The following is a 20782-nucleotide window of genomic DNA, read 5'->3' as shown; positions in this document are numbered from 1 at the left end:
TGAGTGGTTTTAGTAGGTAGACCGTGACAGATAGACAAACATGTCATTATACGCCACTGGTCTGTCATTGGGATGGGGTCATATTAGAGACCTGGCATCGCGGACAAAAGAAAGGCACAAACTCAGGGACACTCCTCAACTGCTGCACCCATTTAAATGCCCTCACTGATTGACTCTAGTCACGCACATATAATTACTAGATTTCCACTAGATGGGCCAGCTGCAAAGTCAAAATTGGCTATATACCGTAAAAATTCATAAAAAATGTAAGGTTAGGGCTAGGCATAAGTTTAGAAGTGTGGTTAAGTTTAGGGTTCAAGTTTTATTGGCACAATTACAGTGAAATACTTCACTTGCAAGCTCTACCCAATAGTGCAGTAATCAATATCAAAATAGTGTAACTAAAACTATAAAAATGTATACTGTACAGTGCCTTCGGAAAGTATTCAGACCCCTCTACTTTTCCCACATTTTGTTACACTACAGCCTTATTCTAAAATGGATTACATAAAAATAATTCCTCAGCAATTTACAAACAATACCCCATAAGGACAAAGTGAAAACAGGTATTTAGAATTTTGTGCAAATTGAAGAAAAAAAATAAGCAGAAACACCTGATTTACATAAGTATTGCTATGAGATTTTAAATTGAGCTCAGGTGCATCCTGTTTCCATTGATCATCCTTGAGATGTTTCTACAACTTGATTGTAATTCACCTGTGGTAAATTCAATTGTTTGGACAATCGCAGTTGACAGTGCATGTCAGAGCAAAAATCAAGCCATGCGGTTGAAGGAATTGTCCGTAGAGCTCCGAAACAGCATTGTGTCGAGGCACAGATCTGGGGAAGGGTACCAAAACATTTCTGCAGCATTTAATGTCCCCAAGAACACAGTGGCCTCAATCATTCTTAAATGGAAGAAGTTTGGAACRGCCAAGACTCTTCTTAGATCTGTTCGCCCGGCCAAACTGAGCAATCGGGGGAAAAGGGCCTCGGTCAGGCGACTCCCGCAAAACACCAGTCTCAACGTCAACAGTTAAGAGGCGACTCCGAGATGCTGGCCTTCAAGGCAGAGTTCCTCTGTCCAGTGTCTGTGTTCTTTTGCCCATCTTAATCTTTTATTTTTATTGGCCAGTCTGAGATATGGCTTTTTCTTTGCAACTCTGCCTAGAAGGCCAGCATCCCGGAGTCGCCTCTTCACTGTTGACGTTGACACTGGTGTTTTGCGGGTACTATTTAACGAAGCTGCCAGTTGAGGACTTGTGAGGCGTCTGTTTCTCAAACTAGACACTCTAATGTACTTGTCCTCTTGCTCAGTTGTGCACCGGGGCCTCCCATTCCTCTTTCTATTCTGGTTAGCGCCAGTTTGCTCTGTTCTGTGAAGGGTGTAGTACACAGCGTTGTACGAGATCTTCAGTTTCTTGGCAATTTCTCGCATGGAATATCCTTCATTTCTCAGAACAAGAATAGACTGATGAGTTTCAGAAGAAAGGTCTTTGTTTCTGGCTATTTTGAGCCTGTAATCAAACCCACAAATGCTGACGCTCCAGATACTCAACTAGTAAAGAAGGCCAGATTTATTGCTTCTTCAATCAGGACAACAGTTTTCAGCTGTGCTAACATAATTGCAAAAGGGTTTCTAATGATCAATTAGCCTTTTAAAATTATCAACTTGGATTAGCTAACACAATGTGCCATTGGAACACAGGAGTGACGGTTGCTGATAATGGGCTTCTGTACGCCTATGTAGATATTCCATTAAAAATCTGCCGTTTCCAGCCTAAATAGTCATTACAACACTAACAATGTCTACACTGTATTTCAGATCAATTTGATGTTATTTTAATGGACAAAAAAAATGTGCTTCTCTTTCAAAAACAAGGACATTTCTAAGTGACCCCAATCTTTTGAATGGTGGTGTGTATAATAAAGAAAACACAAGAAATAAGAGAGAGAGCTATATACAGGGTCAGCGCTAATACCAAATGTACAATGTGCAGGGATACTGGAGTATTTGAAGATACTCCAGTATGTACATATAGGCGGGATTAGGAGAAAGTGATTGATAGCAGAATAAATCATATTAATAGTAAACTAGCAGCATAAGCAGCAGCATAAGTGGTGGGTGGGAGTGTGGTGGTGGTGAGTGTGTATCTAAGTGTAATGGTGTGAGTGAGGGTGTGTGTGTGCAAGAGTTACAGTATAGGTGTGATAGGTAGATATACATGTAGACAGGGCTGGAAAGTGACTGGTAGCAGGAATATATAAATACTTGTGGTAATAAGGCTAGGGTTCGGTTTAAAATCAGATTGTATGACTAGTAACTACCCTGCAGAGCTGCCTCCAGTACATGAGTTATCTCAATAAATGCCAACCTGCCAGTCAAGCATGTGTATAATATGGCCGTCTCTGTTGTTTGTTAAATGTCCTCCCTGTAGTCACCCATCCTACAACATGTGCCCTTCTGTTGTTTATTTTGTGTGTTGTATAAATAGATATACCAGATGGACCATAAGATGGAGGCAGTGCTGAAGATCTTGGTGGACCAGTACAAGCCCAAGGCAGAGCTGCTCCTGAGGGCCCCGGCCCCTCCACCCCCAGCCCCCTACAGCTCCCGCATCAGCATCGTGAGACGTCAGAGCATCGGCGTCAGCTTGGACGAGGGGCGGTGATGTCACAGTGGACAGACAGGCGCCAGTGATGGAGGGGCTAGGACCAGGCATGAGATATTAGCTGCTTGGCCAGGAGGGCACAGACTCGAATAAAGAAAAAGGGAGTACTCCTCTTACTTCATTAGGAAGGTGGTGTAGTTTGGCTACTCATACATGTAGTACCCCATGCTACACTTTGTCTCATAACCCCCGAAACGTTTATGTCACTGTCTTTGACCTCTGACCTTAGAGAGAGAATGTGAACAAGTCAACTCCTGCTTCTGTTCGCCTCTGGTGAAGAGGTGGGCTTGTCTGAAAGTTACGGGAGGTAGAGAACGTTGAGAGGTAACATCGCAGCAGTATACTGACAGCCGCAGGCATACAGTCATGCCGTCCATCCTCCGTCCCCCACATCATGGTGAACGGGCATATGGGGTTCTCCTCTTCTTCAGAAGTTTTTTCTCTCTATCTCCCATAGCAACACTATGAAAACCTGCTACTGAAACTTCCACAGCATAGAGTGTAGGGAAAGCACACATCATTTCCTTTTAGTTACATAAGATTAGCCTGCCACTTTCACTCCTCTGTAAATAGTCACATAAGCTATGCTAATGTATTCAACTGTATTCATTCAGTGAGGCACATCAGAGCACTGATTATTATGATCATTTCCAAGCAAACCAACACATTAATGACATTATTAGGAGCATTCACTAAAGACCACAGCAGACCAGAAGTCTCACAGAGGAATTCTTCAAATCCAACTGATGATCTTGGCACCATAAAAACCTAAATACAGCACCACTATTTCCATATAGCAACCAATTCATCTCAGCTTACTGTATTTAGGCCTGGCGTATGTTTGTAGGTAGTTATCAAGTGACATAGAGAAGGACCAGGAGATTATCTGTTGACTTTGCCCGGAGTGTGTGTCTGTTAGTGGCTGGGCCTGTGCTGCTGGAGCAGAGGGGAGAAAAAGGTCTGCAGGAACTAATCTGCCGCTGATTTACGGCTACGGTTAAGCTAATAAAAATAGCAAAACAGCCGTGACAAGGCAGAGTGCAGTATTACAGAAATACAGTGATAGAAAGAACAGTATAGGGAGTTATGGTACGGCCTTTTGCAGTTGACTCAACACCCCGTGCCAAGATTTTCACTCGGATATTCCTATGAACCACTTCACCCCCCACCCTTCTTCATGCTAAAACATTTTTATTTTCCTTCTTTGGGCTCCAACTGCTGTATGCAATTTGAAATGAATTTGCCCCATTAGAGAGCTGATTATTTTTCATTCTCTTTCTAATTAAGTGCTGAATTCCTGGTAAGGGGAGATTACTCTGTGTGTGAGTTGACTAATGAAAATAAATACTGGGAAAATGTGTACAATTTAAACAGTAGGCTTACATAATTTTGTGTGAAGTCCCTGAAATATTAGGCTACCATTAAGACAGAGAGATGTACCGGGCTTCGATTTCAAAGCCATTTAAAGCATTTGAATAGAAAGAATGCTTCTCTTTTAGTTTCTCACATATTTCTCGACGGCCGGGACCCAGCTGGGTTTAGCCAGTAGAAAATATTTTTTTAAATAACCAAGCTATGAATGCAAGCCCTTCCATTATTATAGTATGCACATTCTTCAAATGAGAGAGAGAGCGAGAGAGAGAGAGAGAGAGAGAGAGAGAGAGAGAGAGAGAGAGAGAGAGAGAGAGAGAGAGAGAGAGAGAGAGACTCTCCACTACTAGTATATATTTTATTATTTTGCCGTGGTTGAAGATTAGTTGTATGTATTTTCTATTAACAGGTTGCTTTTTAAAGCAAGTTTCTTTGAGATAACTGCGCCACATATATCTGGCTGTCCTGTATAGTTTTATAAGAGTTGTGTATAATAACATTGCCTCATATTTATTATCATGTGGAACGATCAACCTGGGAAGTCTCCTGGTCTGTTGAGAGATGATGAGAAACAAAGAGTGTTTTAAAACGGATTGGAATGACTGTAAATTATATTCACAACCCTCTGTAAATCTGGTGTAAATAAAAATCTATTTCATTATATTTTCTGGGCTCTCCTTGGGCTCAGTGTTTCTTGATTACCAGCTCATCTTGTCTATAATTTGCTTTCCTTGGACTCAACCCTTCGTTCTTGGCTGCATCTGTTTGATTTGCAGGCCACGTCAGGTCAAGGTAACCCATGGCTTCTCAATCCCACAAAGTTTTTAAAAATAGTTAAATTCTGTGTTTTTTCTTCACACTGCAATCAGGGGAGAAAAAAGAAGTTCACTGTGCCTACTTTGAACTTCAATATTCCATAACCATTCAGGAGTGAGGGAGGCATGTGGGCAGGGGAGTGAGAGAGTGAGAGAGAAAGAGAATACATCTCAAATTACCACTCAATTATATTTCCCTTCAAAGGCCAATAAATACTGGGGATAGCCCAAGAACAGCACGGCCAGAGCGGGGAGAGAGAGGTCTCTGGGGAGGGGTGGATGGAGGGGAGGAAGGCAGGAGAAGGACATTGGGAGGTGAGGGGAGTAGAGGAGTAGACCAAAGCCCTTTTCAATTACCCAGAGAGCCATAGTCTCCACAGCCCAGCCGAGGTGTTATGCTGCCATTGTCCTCCCCTGGTTTATGTCAGTGGTGGGGGACCTTGATAGCCCCTGCCCCCTGGTCTCCCCCTGGTCTAGCTGCTGTTTACTGAGCCAGCTCAGCTCTTCCTTGTCCCTGCTACTCCACTTTCATCTCCGACTCCCCACTTCAAACGAGGTTTTGGTGTCAGAAGAACACAAGAGCAGGATCACAAGCTAAAGCATGGAACACACCGAGAATCTGACTGCCGATAGACTGCCGATAGACTGCCGATAGACTGCCGATAGACTGCCGATAGACTGCCGATAGACTGCCGATAGACTGCCGATAGACTGCCGATAGACTGCCGATAGGTACTTATCACAGTAAGGGGCCGTTCCTTCACTTGCTAGAACAAAAGAAGCACCTGCTGTGTACCGACGAATCTGACGTCTCTACTTGTAGAATCGCAATGCTCGGCAGCATTGACTTGACTTTGAGCTAACCAGAGAGCATGAACCTCCGCGTGGCGGAGCTGACAGGATTGATAAGAAAAAAAAAAAAATAGGGCACCTTTCCCGGTATAATCCTCCCCCTTTTCATCAGACTTTTTTTAACTAAAACATTAAAGCTGCATAATACATTTTATTTTCTAGAGGAAGGAGTTTTGTGCTTGAAGAAGGATTTACTTGTTATGTTTGATAATATACACTAGCTTATTAGTTAGCTAGCTAGACACACTTCATATGAAATGAATGGGGTGGTAAGTGCAGCACAATGCACACAACACTAAATGCTTTCCCAAGCTAGCTATCTCGCCACTGTAGCTAGTAACATTATAATTAAATCACAATGGATTTGTTTCCATGAAGCAGCTGCCTGCAGCTGGCAGCCGAGAGTCAATGCAGTGTCTTTACTTTACCTAGCTAGCACAACAGCTAGCTAGCGAATCATGCTAACCATTTAGCTAACGTTAGCCAGCTAACTAAAAATTTATATATGGGGCTCTATACGATTATGGAGAGTGAATTAAATTGTTTCATTGTTATCTTGTAGCTAGTTATCTAGCTGGGGCCATCTGGCTAGTATCAAGGGCTTTCTACAACAATAGCAACATTAGCACTAACATTGACTATACCATAAAGCGACACATACGGACATGCATTGCCAAACAACGCCACTGCCACCTTCTGGTTTGGAGTAGTTTAACAAGGCTCAGTGGCTGATGACTTCAAGGTCTTTGCTGTGTGAGCACTAAAGAGATTGACTGCCGACACTGTTCAGAGGTGCTAAGTACTATCGGCAGGCAAACTGAGCATCAAGAGATGCTCGGTGTGTCTGAGCATCAGGAGAGAACCAGCAAGAAAGTGGAATATAATGTAGCTCTGTGTGGGATGTAATAGCCTAATCCCTCATAACTTGTGTTCACGATAGCATGTTACGGCATCTGAGAAAGTTATATATAAATAGTAGCAGTGAGAAGTTTGGACACACCTACTCTATCAAGGGTTTTTCTTAATTTTTACATTGTAGAATAATAGTGAAGACATCAAAACTATGAAATAACACATGGAATCATGTAGTAATAAAACATTTTTTTTTTTGATATTTAACATTATAGATTCTTCAAAGTAGTCATCCTTTGCCTTGATGACAGCTTTGCACAGTCTTGGCATTCTCTCAACCAGCTTAACCTGGAATGCTTTTCCAACATTCTTGAAAGAGTTCCCACATGTGCTGAGCACTTGTTGGCTGCTTTTCCTTCACTCTGCAGTCCAACTCATCCCAAACCATCTCAATTGGTTTGAGGTCGGATGATTGTGGTGGCCAGGTAATCTGATGCAGCACTCCATCACTCTCCTTCTTGGTCAAATAGCCCTTACACAGCCTGGAGGTGTGTTGTGTCATTGTCCTGGTGAAAAACAAATGATAGTCCCACTAAGTGAAAACCAGATGGGATGGTGTAGCACTGCAGAATGCTGTGGTAGCCATGCTGGTTAAGTGTCACAGACAGTGTCACCAGCAAAGCACCCCCACACCATCTCACCTCCTCCTCCATGCTTCACGGTGGGAACCACACATGCGGAGATAATCCGTTCACCTGCTCTGCATCTCACAAAGACACAGTGGTTGGAACCTAAAATCTCAAATTTGGACTCATCAGACCAGAGGACAGATTACCACTGTTTCTTGGCCCAAGCAAGTCTCTTCTTCTTATTGGTGACCTTTAGTAGTGGTTTATTTGCAGCAATTCGACCATGAAGGCCTCATTCAGGCAATCTCCTCTGAAAAGTTGATGTTGATGTGTGTATTACTTGAACTCTGTGAAGCATTTATTTGTGCTGCATTCTTTTTAAATTTCTGCTGAGGCTGGTAAATCTAATGAACTTATCCTCTGCAGCAACGGTACCTCTGGGACTTCCTTTCCTGTGGCAGTCCTCATGAGAGCCAGTTTTATCATAGCGCTTGATGGTTTTTGTGGCTGCACTTGAAGAAACTTTCAAAGTTCTTGAAATTTTCCTTATTTACTGAACTTCATGTCTTAAAGTAATGATGGACTGTCATTTTGCTTATTTGACCTGTTTTTGCCATAATATGGACTTGGTCTTTTATCAAATAGGGCTATCTTCTGTATACCACACCTACCTTGTGACAACACAACTGATTGGCTCAAACGCATTAAGAAGGAAAGAAATTCCACAAATTATCTTTTAACAAGACACACCTGTAAATTGAAATGCATTCCAGGTGACTACCTGATGAAGCTGGTTGAGAGAATGCCAAGAGTGTGCAAAGCTCTTATCAAGGCAAAGGATGACTACTTTGAAGAATCTCAAATATAAAATATATTTTGATTTGTTTAACACTTTTTTTGTTTCTACATGGTTCCATATGTGTTATTTCATAGTTTTGATGTCTTCACTATTATTCTACAATGTAGAAAATAGTACAAATAAAGAAAATCCATGAATAAGTAGGTGTGTCCAAACTTTTGACTGGTACTGTACATCTCGATGGGTTATCAGGTGAAGTATACTGTGGCGATGAACCAGTTTTAATTTAATTCCCATGCATTCCTTTCTAATTGTCTTTCCTGTGTAGTCATGTAGTCTTCACTAACCTTATATTGTAGGTGAGATCTCCTTATGCTTATTAGGCTGGACTGAGAACAGTGGAGACCTGGAATATTGTATTTAAGACTGGGCACCTTGAGGGGCCTTGCAGAAGCCTGATGGCCCCATGCAGGCCCAACAACGCAGAAAGCAGATACCGGTGAACAGGTGTGTGTTTTTTGTGTGTGTGTGGGTGAGATATGTGTGTGTGGGTGTGTGTATGTGTGCATGCGTGTGTGCATACGTGTGCATATGTGTGTGTCAGAGAGGGACATAAACAGTGTCAGCAGCAGCTGATGCTAGCCACTCCATCGATGGTCCCTAAATAGCGAAGGGCAATAGTTGGGTTCAAGACAGTTGTTGTTGCTGCTACTGTGGCTCCTCAGCCACTGTCAGTTAGTGTTCAAGCATAATTCAAATCCCCATTCAAAATCCCCTCACCCACTTTTTGCAAAGGGCTCCATCAAATATATATAAATGTCATTCAAAGCCAGTGGAGTACAATMTCATTAGTTCTAAAAAAATCAATCACAGTGGAATAAAAATAGCATATACCATTCAAAGTAGTACTGTGTCGTCAAACAGACAGCAGTAAGTACTGTCCTTAGGGACCCTGGCCTTTGACCCACTGCAACTTCCAGAGGCCTACCTCACCCTAGCCCCCTTCCGTAGAGCACCGGATATTGTCTTTGAATGTAACCATTTAAAAGAAGAGACAATACAGTGCACGACCTCTGACCTCTGGTGTGGTTGGTATAGGTAGTTGCTACATCACCCCTGGGAGAGGAATCACCAAGAGGTTACAGGGTTAGTTTGACCATCGGTGACCTTTGCCCTCTGAGATTTCCCTTGGACCATATGTCTGGTGTGGTTGTTTCAACCTATCGACTGACCAGTGACCAGGGTAAGTAAGTTCAACAGCCAACAACAACTAGATCTCAAGATCCCTCTAGTCTACGCTCCTCTGGAACGCCCCACGCTGCTCTGCTTCATGTCCATGCCAGGGCAAGCCGGCCGTCCGCAACAACCCCACCCAAGACTGGCCAAGTAAGCCAACAGCAGCAGCAGCTGCTGAGGATCAGGAGGAGAAGGACGAGGAAAGGAAGTCTGGGGTGGTGCACACATGTTATGTAAAGAGGCCAGAGGACAGAGAGGCTGTCCATTGCTTATGTAGGTCACAGTATTGGGGACTTTTCCCCCAGACAGGCTGAGATTCCTGGCTGGAACTGGAAGGACTTCAGTGGTGCGGTGGGGTTTGGCCAGCCAGAGCAGTACGTGAGGCATGGAGTACAGCTGCAGCTAAGGGCTACTGTGGAGACAGAGGCCGAGTAGAGCCGCAGAGGAGAGGAGGGGAGAGAACATGGCTTGGAAAGGGCATGGTGTTATGTCACACCACACATTGTCATACAATAGCCAAGAAAAATACAAGGGTTATTCTGCAAGCACTACCTTTATGTTTGACGTACCTTCTCATGTTAACATTACTTTAAAAAGTCTATATACACATTGCTGCCAACACATAACAGAGTAAATATTGGAGTCCCTGTGTCCGTTGGTCATATCTCTAAGTCTCTGCATGGCTGGCCCTGACAAAGAGCCTGACAAGAGGAGAGAGGACTGTTTTCCTCCTCATGCTGTGTACTTGAGAACATGCTCATTCCTCACTACAGCAGCCGTCTCTTCTGAGCCCCACTGAGCCACGGTTCAGGCCTGCTGAGGCTCCTAGGGACATGAAGAAGCAAGAGACCTGCATGGAGAAAAGAAAAAGCTCCCTCTGAGTTCTGCAGCTGTGTGAGAGAAAGCTCTAGTATCTTCTGACGTGCTGCCTCGGTGAGAGCCCGAATCAGCTGGAGTTATGGGCTGCTTGATTGATCAAAGGAAAACTCAACTGTGTTTTGTTGCAGTTTCAAGGAATTCCACAAAACAGATTGGCAGTGGTTTTTAGGGGAGAGAGAGTGGCTGTTTAGTGTGATATTTCCCTCTGTGCATATGCCAGATGTGAGGTAATTTATTTATTGGTGTATCAGTTTCGTTATGACTAATATTAAACGCTTCCTGGATGTTTCTTCTCATCATATCATTTCATTTGAATCCTGCTTGTTCATGTATTTATGTATTCAACATCTCCATATTCTTAACATTTTCTTGCTTATGTTAAAATGTTAAAACTACGCTACAGATCAATTTCCTATCTGGGACATGTTGACAGCAACTACTGCTACTACTACTACTGTGTAATAGCATTATGTTGTAACATGTAATTTGACTGACAGGAATGATTGCCACATCCACTTTTTTGTTGTTGCATAATCATAATGAAATGACGTGACACACACCACCACACCCTGTGTCATCATCATTCTCGGTAAACGAAAGATCAGCTAAGCAAGATAAATATTTATCTTCAACAACAAAATGATACAGCATAGTAATAAAGTAGTTGAGCATCTTACTGCTTCTGCTCTATTCGCTGTGTGGAACATCTCCATTGTGACCATTACACTCCTCATCCCACCCCATTTCCTGCTGTACAAGTAATTCCTCTGACTGCAATCTGTTGAAACATCTCATATCTGTAGCTGTAGAACAGCTGGTTGTATCAGTGTGGTCCTCCTCTCTAGCAGCCATCTGCAGGTCATCACACCTGATCACATCCATGAGTATGGCACTTCTTTAGCTCTCAGCTCCCTCCAATCCCTGTCTGTCAGCACTCTGTTGTCTATCTACACTGCACAGATGTTTGAGGCCCTGTTTTCTGGCCAAAAGCATCTGAATGCATCCATAAGACATTCCTGACTAGATTGGGCTAGGTAGGGGAGAGTGGGGTAAGAGGAGCCAAAGAGGTAAATTGAGCCACGCTTGTTTCTAGGAAACCATATAAAAAAATCATAATTTGACAAAATATTCATTTCAGGGAGTCTGTGAAGGAAGAAACCACATGGAAAAAGTGGTAAGTTGGGTCCAAAAAATGTATTTTCACCAAGTCAAATGAAATGGTTGTGTTAGAGGTTTAATGATACTTGAATCTAAACCAAAGTAGATACCTTTAAGATTGTTCTATACATCAGTTGGGGTCTCTATACGCTTCAATATGTTGTCCTAAACCTAGCATGAAAGTGCATCCTTGTAGCTGTGTGGGCTAATATAGCAAAATGCTTGCCTTGGGGTAAGTTGAGCTAATAACCATGAGGTAAGTTGAGCCAATGTTTGCGCCCATGGCAAGTTGCAAGGCATTATCGCTGGGATATGAGTTAACAACAGGGCCTGGACTATGTTAAAAGTTTTTAAAAACTACATAGTGTTGTTAGGCGTTTAAGCCTGTGATAAAAGATACTTAAAATGATTAAAATACAAAAAGGTGATTGTGATTGTGTTGAATTGTGTTTGGGAAATAAAGATAGACATGGTTTTAAAAAAGTAGTGGTAATATTTCATTCAGTACAGAAATGTGTAGGCGACTTAACTTACCCTGTCCCGCGGCTCAACTCACACCCTTACCGGGGGGTAAGTTGTGCCAAGAGGCCACTTTTTTTTGGTCGGACCCCCTTTGCCTTCAGAACATCCTTGATTCTTCGGGGCATTCTACAAGGTGTCGGAAATGTTCCACAGGGATGTTGGTCCATGCTGACGCAATAGCATCACGCAGTTGCTGCAGATTGGACGGCGGTACACTCATGCTGCGAACAACCCGTTCCATCTATTCCCAAAGATGCTCTATTGGGTTGAGGTCTGGGGACTGACCAGGCCACTCAAGTAAACTAAACTCGCTGTCATGTTCCAGGCAATATTTTTCCACTCCTCAATTGTCCAGTGTTGGTGATCATGTGCTTATTGGAGCTGCTTCTTCTTGTTTTTAGCAGATAGGAGTGGAACCCGTTGTGGTCGTATGCTGCAATAGCCCATCTGTGACAAGGATCGACAAGTTGGGTGTTCTGAGATAAGTTGTGTGTAAAAAGTGGAGGGTGGAAGTTTCTGAGATACCGGATCTGACTCGCCTGGCACCGACGATGGTACCACGCTCAAAGACGATTAGGTCACAAATTTTGCCCATTCTAACGTTCAATCCAACAGTAACTGAATGCCTCGATGACTGTCTGCCTGTTTTATATAGCAAGCCACAGCCACGTGACTCATCTGTACGTAGGAGCGGGGTGGTGTACCTAATAAACTGGTCGGTGAGTGTATACTGTATGTAGATATCTTTGTTGGAAATAATTCTATATTTCCCTTGATGGAGTGATGCTGAATGTATAAAATGGCTCAACTTACCCTACTCTCCCCTACCACAGACATACTGATCATGGGGTAGGAGGTACTTAGGAGAGGGACAGAGTGTGCCTTGCCTCGCTTGATTTCGCGGTTCTATCTGCGTACTTGAGCAGATTTGCGCCGATAACAAATAAAGGCTCTTTGATAGGCTGCAGGTGCGCTCGTTTAATGAGCATTAGGGCCTAACCATTAGCTCCCCCACAAAAACTAAACATGCCATAGACACATCTGTACATATATCATTTGATGCTACGCAGCATCACATCTCTCATCTCTACACAGAATTCACCCCTCTCTCTCCACCCTCTCCAATCATTCATCTCCAACTATTCATTGGCCATCATTGTGCTGTATTTGTCAGAGAAGAGGGAACACAGGCAGGTGTTTGTTTGTGGGCACTCTTCCCCCGTAGGAGATGGTGCCAGGGGATTGGGTTATGACGTTGGTTGTGGCCAATTCAGGAAACATGGGGAGGAACTAGTGGTTTTATATTAAGTACTGATGCGGTTAACAGGAAAAGATAACCTGTTGCTGTTGATATAACTAGGAAGTGTGAATTCAGTCTCTGTCTGGCTTGGCACATATAAAACTGAGACAAAGAAATGTTCTGGAATATTCTCAACTTCATAGCGGTTTTCTTTATGGTGGTCAGAGTGAATAAGAATAAAGTAGAGAAACATGCGTTGTTTTATGTTTGCATTTGAAACACTTCAAGGAGATAGCAAAGGGCCTTTGCTGAAAGTTGGGACTTAAAAATGATGGACTAAATTCTTTGGCCTCCATAGTCTTGTCTATGGCTCATTGGATGACTGTCTTTGTCAAAACTGAGATGTTGCTGGTAAAAGCACAAACAACAGGGGAGCAGCTTTGGTTTGAGAAGTGGGGGGGACATAAACATTTTTTTTATCCGGTCGGATAAACACTCCCAACAGCCTACCCGACCGCTCGGAGGCATCCGCATGGTCCTAAAGCACACAGTTGCCTGTTTTGTATCATATTCCAATGATAAAACTGGGGGGGGGCAACAATGTCCCATCCCCATCGAAAGTTGCGCCCATGGATAATAACAATGTAATAACAGTGTAGGCTACTTTCACGTTGAACATTTCCAGTCCAACTGTTGGTTGGGCCTCTGGAGAATAACCAGGATTGCCTGTGTGGTCAAACTTACCATTTAGTTATAGAGAAATTAATTATACAGGGAAAAAAACAGCATTGCCTGACAGAATTCCTGGTGAGCATTATAAAAACAGAGGGGCTCCTGTTTTGAATGAACCAACAAATGAGTGTACTCAATGTTTGGCACGAATAACCTAACATTGACCTCTGTCCATGCCAATATGACTTAATGACACAAATCATCCCTCCGTCCCCCAGTGATACTCTTAGTGTGGTATTCTCAGACTGCAGATAGCACTTCCTCCTCCTCCTCCTCTCCAGTATTTCGGGCCGGCAGGGCGGAGCACTGCGGAGGCTCCTAGACGGGCCCTTTTGTCTGACTGGGAGCCCCAGACACAACAGTGCCAAGCGCCCACCCCTCACAATGGGCCTTCCGCACAAAGCCACACACACATGGACAATGGACCCAGCTCTGAGTGGGGGTGAACAGCAGAGCTAAGGTTACCCACCTGCACACTTCAGAATGAATCAGGAACCCACTAAGAGCTGCTGCTGCCGCAGGTGTCTTCCTGATGCATCCTGCTTTCTGGTGCTCTCGGGCTATAGTAGGGTAAGGAGAGGAAGGAGCCCTTTACCAACTCAACACTCAATATCCTCTTTAAAAATAAACCTTTTTAGAATTGTAGTGGATGGTTGGTACATGCGCGTGCGTGAATCAGACTAATGGATTGAATTGACCACTCCACAAGGTCAAGGTCTTAAATTGCCATGGAACTGATCAGATGGAATTTGGTGAGAAATGGCACAGGTGTGCATCTTGACAAATGCATGACAAATTATGCAATAGATTTTCAAATATCACTGTGAACATGTTTTTATTGCTTTGCTGCTAATCTTTACAATGTCATTGATGATTTCCAAAATAGATTCTTTAAAAAATTGAAAATATTAAAAGGATTTGGGAACCAGATATATTTTCAAAATTGATTCTATAAAATGTTTCTATGCTATTTGTGTAGGCGAATATATTGTTTGAAAATGTAGGCTACATTTTATAGTTGTAAAATATAGTAGGCCTATAAATTGTTGCAAACAACTCTCCAAATAGGGCTGAAATTGTATTTCAAGTAGCCCAGTAAAACATCTAGGACAAAACATAATTCTGGTGTAAAAAGTGAAAATAAATATATGCCATTGTCCCTTCATGACAAAACAGAGGAAACTCATATTTTTCATTTAAACTAATTACCTAATAGGCTACAAAATAAGGCAAATGAACAATCTACATCAAAATATTGTTTGTATAGCTTTAATATATAAAGACATCAGTAACATGATATATATATAGACATCATATYGGGTTGTTGCTTTATTCAACATTTTATTCAACGGATATTTCTACATGCATTTTTCTATAATTCATTCAAAGTCAAACTACAGTTAAAACATCTGTATGAATACATTTAAAGTACTAATTGGTTATCGGCTATACTTATGCACTCTGAGATGAAATATAACAAAAAACGCGTGCACTAAGACTAACTTGCGTATTTCAAATGTCGACCCGTGTAGACAGCATAAAATTGAATCGTTTCAAACATGCCATTAGACAAATGTAACTGGATGCAACAGCGGTGTGCTTTCCTTAGACATAACCGGATTGGAGGACCCAAACGTCAATCACCAGGCATTTTTTTTTTTAATACTCTACGATTTCATCATATTGGGAGTGTCACTGCGCAGACGGTGGCAGCCGTGGCACAGTTGATTTTGAACACAAGCTAAAATATATTGAAATAGCCTGATTTTGTAACGGTAGTAGTAGCAAGAACATCGTTTGTATTTACCGGATCCTATTACGTGCTACTTCAAGCTTCAAACATGCAAACGTAATGTGCCAAATGGTACTCWATACGCACAGTTTGGTTCCAGTTMGTCCTCGAGCCGAAGAGAATAKACCAATTGATAAAAACGCTAATTTKATTTACTGAAATACTGTATCTAATCATAAATCCTATGAAAATCACTACAACCACAAAAATACGTTTTTATCGAGTTAAATCTTTGTATGCCTTTGACTTCATTCCAAAATTGTAAATGGTCTAAAATCCTACTAAAAGCAGTGAATATGGAGAGAACTGAGGTATAACACAATCACAGCAATCTGTTKTTTTCTTATGCCTAAAAGCAGGGCCCTGAGGCATTTTTACTTGTGATTCACAAATAGGCTATATGAAACAAGTTATGAAGCAAAGGAATATAGATATGAGTGTAATCTAAATAGAATAACATTTGTATACTACTGGCTGAGAGACCGTGTGAGTAGGCTGGAGAGCATTCTTATCAACAGTGCAAACATGACCAACAAATCAGATAGATGTAATTTCTCAGTTTTAATTGATTGCAACATATCTTATAACCACACAATACAAAATGCACATCAAATATATATTTTTTTTTATCAGGCTCAGGTTGCAACCTTATTTGATAAAATAAAAACTAGCAAAAATACGCTTTTACAAAAAAAAAAGTATAATGTAAATGCCACTTTGGATAACCGTAATCAAAACCCCATTTTATTCTACATTTAAAAAAGCCTGACATAAATAAGTTAGTATAATTTCTCAGTGTTTTTACACAGTTATGTACACTTCAAAGATTTACACGAAATAAACAGGCAGAGTGACTGCTTTTTTGTGTGACAATTCTTAGCCTCTGAACAAAGGCTGATTGTAACTGGGTGAAATAAGTTATTTTCGAAGCTACATTTGCATGGTCAGCAGTCTAACAATGTCACGGAGAAGAGGGGGGGTGAACAAATTCTATTACCTTTCTTAATCACGCAGGAGTACAATGTCAAGGCAACCTGGTGGTAGGTGAAAGCGTCGACAGCCATATTGAAGCAACCAGGTATTTGGTATTGTAGGGCATTATTCCACCCATATGGAAACGCCTCATTAAAAGTAACATAACCYTTAAACTAACGAAGACATATTTGAGCATGTCAGGGAGAGGATACAGTCGATTCATACAACCAGTACAGTTAACATAGACTATCCTTCAGCAAATGATAACCTCCCACAACTTCAAATACAATTGGCTACACTTTCAAAAACGGTGAGTAGGYAAAATGTGATATTCCGGAATCTCTCAAAATACAAAAAATATTGGCTGACTTCAGATCTCTTTTTTTGTCATAACAGAAATAGTTTGTGGGGTGGATGAGAACCCAGGTTGAGTGACACTTAAATGACCTTAAAAAAACAACAAGGCCACACATTAAGTACCGTCCTTCTCTCCTTACATACAGGGATGACCTATGAAGATCTATATTGATGAGGAACAATTATTTAAACCATAATAATTTTCTCAATGGAGCAGATTTATTATACTTCAACAGGTTACACTCACTGCCTTAAGATACACAGCATTTTGAAAACAAAACTACACTGCAATTCTTCAAGTCAAATCAAATTCACGCCTTTTACATAAAGGATTTTTTTTAAAACAATACGTTTTATGTGCTACATATGAAGAGAAATATATACACAGGTAGTAAAAAAAAAAATGAGCAAAAAAGTAAAACCTAATTGCACACTGCTACATTGACTGCTTTTAGAGGCAGTAACTTTATGAGTGCCAGAACTTTAGTGTTTATATTCAGTGCTTGCACAGCGTCCCCATCCTTCAGGAGAATTGATATGTTTCGTTTTCTTTGTAGTTCCTCTTCAAAAATCAACCAACACTGAGGCTTTTGATGACAAAAGGGGAAATACGGCTTCAGCTCTGCAGAGAAATTAAAAAAAAAAAGTTGTGAGATCAGCTCTAATGTACAACCGTGAACATGATTACATACAAATGCATAAAAAATGTGTAGTTTTGACATGACAATACATTTCTAAGAAACCTAAAGAGAAATATTGAAGTCAAAGACACCCTACAGACTCATTCAAAGCKCCAAGACTCACCAGAATACTTTCACTTTCCAAATTATAATTTGTTCTCTCCAACACACACTTTATTTAAAGTTTCATTAAAACTTTAGGCCTATTAAAAAACGTTGATAGGCTACTGTGCTTTCATTCACTAGAATGGACAGATGTTTTGAGAGGGGCCTAGCGTGCATAAGGCACTATGAGGAGACCAGCCTCTTCTCCCTCTCGTGAGGGCAGTGGTTGCTGACGTTTTACTATAGTGTTGTTCTGAGACTTGTTTACAGTTTCGTCGGAAGCTCAACCTCACCGTGGCAATGGTTGTAGTAAACGTTGCCTATGTGTAGCCTCTTGGGCTTTAACCCTTTACTAGACCGCATTGAACGTCACGATATAGTTCATTATGCATTTCGAGCTTCATTAAAGCGTATAGTCACTTGGCAATTGCGCATAACGTGGGAAATTCCCAACTGCTTAACATATTATTTAGACAGCAGGTCTTAAAAGCTTACAGGAATACACGTCAAGTGATGTCTCTCTTCACAAAACCCAACTTGAAAAGCTTTACACACCCTGCAAAAAAATTGCCAATATATTGGGTGAGTTCCAGAACAGTATAGTCCATCTCACTAAAGCCAGACAATATCTAACGAGCTATGAAACTAGTCGCCTGAGCTAGACATAAAAGAAACTCCAGCATATTGCAAGCTCCAAGAGACCATAGTCCTTCTGTATCAGATAAGTTACTCACCTTTGTCATCTTCACGTTTGAGTCCTGGGACTGGTTTTCCTGGGTGTATTTTCTACAGAATGCGCCAAGGCTGGGCAACGAGGAACTTCATCCGAACTGTTGTGTGACCTTTTATTTTGGGACGAGGGGTCTGGAAGAGAAATAAAAAGTTAGGTCAAAATGATATTCTCGAAAATGAAGTATTGCGAATAGCATAGGGCGTTACTTTTTTATTATCTTTAGTGATTTGCTTATCATATTCTATGTCTTCACAATTTGACAGTCGTGTGCTACCGGTAAAGCCTAGTGAAAACGATGCTAATAAATTGCAGTAACGCTTTTATTTAGAATAACTAACAGTGGGCCATCTAACTGGTAACTTTCGACCATGTTGCAAACAAACAGTCTGCTACAAGGTTAAAACGTCGAGCCTGGCTGATACAAAACTACATCAGCGAATGAGCCAGCACCGGAAAAGTAGCCAGAAGGCAGAAAGACAAAGCAGCCAGACTGACATCACGATTAGAATTTATCATCATTATTCATAAACGCGTACCATGGCAGGCTGGTCTTTTTCTCTGCCCGGTGCACTGCTCTTTGCTCTCCGACCTTTCTGTGTTTTCAGAGGGCTGCGGTGGAGTCACACAACTATTCCCATTAAGATCCACATTATTATTCCCAGAGGGGCAAAGGCCCTTTGCCGATCGTTGAGTTCTGCTGTAGAAACGTGGAATGTCTTTACTATCCACTAATTCCCATTCGAATCTCCCGTTTAATAGGGGTGTTTGACTTGAAAAATCGAAGTTCCATTTCGCTGAGGACGTCTCTTCAATCTCTTGCAAATGTCCCTTTAAATCCCTCCTTAACTCTTCGTGATCCACCGGGCCGAAAAGGTTTCTGCAGGCTGACGGTTTGGGGTGATCCGAAAACCGAGCATCGGTCCTTTCAAATGTAGGGCTCCCATTTGAAACACGAACATTTGACATTTTCCGAGAATCAAAGAACGTCCAAATAGAACACTTAAAAATGCGTATTTCCTCCTTGCTCACCGCGATCCAAAACAAGAGTAAATCGGCTGATCAACACAAACGCATGCATAGGTCTGTAAAGAAACGCTAACTTCCAATATGGCAATGTGAGCTAAAGTAGTCTCGACAGACCATCAAAACAAAGTGCCGTAACTGAAGCCACTCCTGTCAATTTCGTCTCGTAGTAAGAGAGAAGAAACAACAGACAAACCTTTTCAGCACCCAATATGGCGATTGAGGGAGGCTGACTGGGCTAGAAATGATTGACACAGAGAGCAATTTAAAACGAAGAAGGGCATTCATTGGTTAAAGAGTATAGACCCGCCCATTTCCCTTAAGGTTATCTACACGCTACAAAGGCTTTCTTCAATACGTTACTTAAACTTCATGAAACCTACTGTAATCACAATAGGCATCTGTAACATTGTAGCAGTGGATGTAACGAAATAAAGGGCATAATAATGAAACGTAAACAGTATACAGTAAACAGTATAGTGAACAAACCGTCGTGTTGAGAGAATATTTGAATGGCAATGTGGTCTATCTCTGTCAGAGTTTTTCAGCACCAAAATGTAACAATAAATATACAGGGGAAATCTAATTTTATTTGTGAATTATAGAATTCTAATTGTTTTTCAATACATGTGGAGATTGTAATACAACCTTAATGATTTGAAACGTTTGAAAATACACAAGTCAGTGTGAAGCAACTTGTTGCATGAGGTAGGTACACTTCCATTGTCATATGTCAAGCATTCTACAAATCTGAACATTTTAATTATTTTACACGGAGATGACTTATTTCTCTCCACGATTTAGATAAGTAAATATTCTCATCTGGGCTAAGTCAAAGTCACCAGTGGTCACCTCAGCAAAAGGGATGGGTATCACAGTAGTGGCAAGCATCTCTCATTGGGAAAACAATCTTATCTGCAATATATCGAAACCAGACAATTTTGAAAAAATAATCAAACCATCAATAACTTCTTTGCCATCTGCAATAGAGACAGACTTGGCAGTACAATGTGACAAACGTACACTTGTTTTTAATTAGTGTGCATGCTGAAGGCAGGACACTGGATTTCTTACATACTTCTACTCATTACATGTATTCCGCCCTCTTTAGAGCTGAAACAATTTAAGATATTAACAAGAAACCAACTTTCAAATGTGCAGACAGCCTCAACTTACATTGATTTCCATGAAAGATTTTTTTCAAGCAAAATGTTAAAAATGATACAATTTGGCTGCGCATCTCTTCTTGAACCGTTTAATCTATTAACACCAAAAACAACATTCAGACTGACCTTACTTAGATTGGTTGTCAAAGGCTTTTTGATACCATTTACACCTTTTGAACTATTCTGATTTAAAA

The 20782-nt window shown here is 41.4% G+C and overlaps 2 protein-coding genes across 2 annotated transcripts in view; one reads left to right on the top strand and one right to left on the bottom strand.

Moving 5' to 3' along the window:
• The window catches only part of LOC111960961 (potassium voltage-gated channel subfamily KQT member 1-like), a 249406-nt gene extending 244700 nt beyond the window's left edge, over window positions 1–4706 (top strand). The window contains exon 19 of the mRNA XM_070443012.1: window positions 2496–4706. Within this exon, the coding sequence (XP_070299113.1) occupies window positions 2496–2672 (177 nt within the window). The 3' untranslated portion in view covers window positions 2673–4706. The remainder of the gene's footprint in view (window positions 1–2495) is intronic.
• A 12530-nt stretch (window positions 4707–17236) lies between these two features.
• On the bottom strand, window positions 17237–19651 carry cdkn1bb (cyclin dependent kinase inhibitor 1Bb). Its single transcript, XM_023985143.2, has 3 exons — window positions 18936–19651; window positions 18401–18530; window positions 17237–17503 (listed from the first exon to the last, which is right to left on the bottom strand). The coding sequence occupies exons 1-2, from the start codon at window positions 19363–19365 to the stop codon at window positions 18412–18414; spliced, it is 549 nt and encodes a 182-aa protein (XP_023840911.1). The 5' UTR covers window positions 19366–19651; the 3' UTR covers window positions 17237–17503; window positions 18401–18411.
• Window positions 19652–20782: the final 1131 nt, after the last annotated feature.

Source organism: Salvelinus sp. IW2-2015, linkage group LG4q.1:29, assembly GCF_002910315.2.
Source record: "Salvelinus sp. IW2-2015 linkage group LG4q.1:29, ASM291031v2, whole genome shotgun sequence".
Taxonomy (NCBI): domain Eukaryota; kingdom Metazoa; phylum Chordata; class Actinopteri; order Salmoniformes; family Salmonidae; genus Salvelinus; species Salvelinus sp. IW2-2015.
Note: the sequence above shows the minus strand (reverse complement) of the source record. Positions and strands in the feature narration are given on the sequence as shown.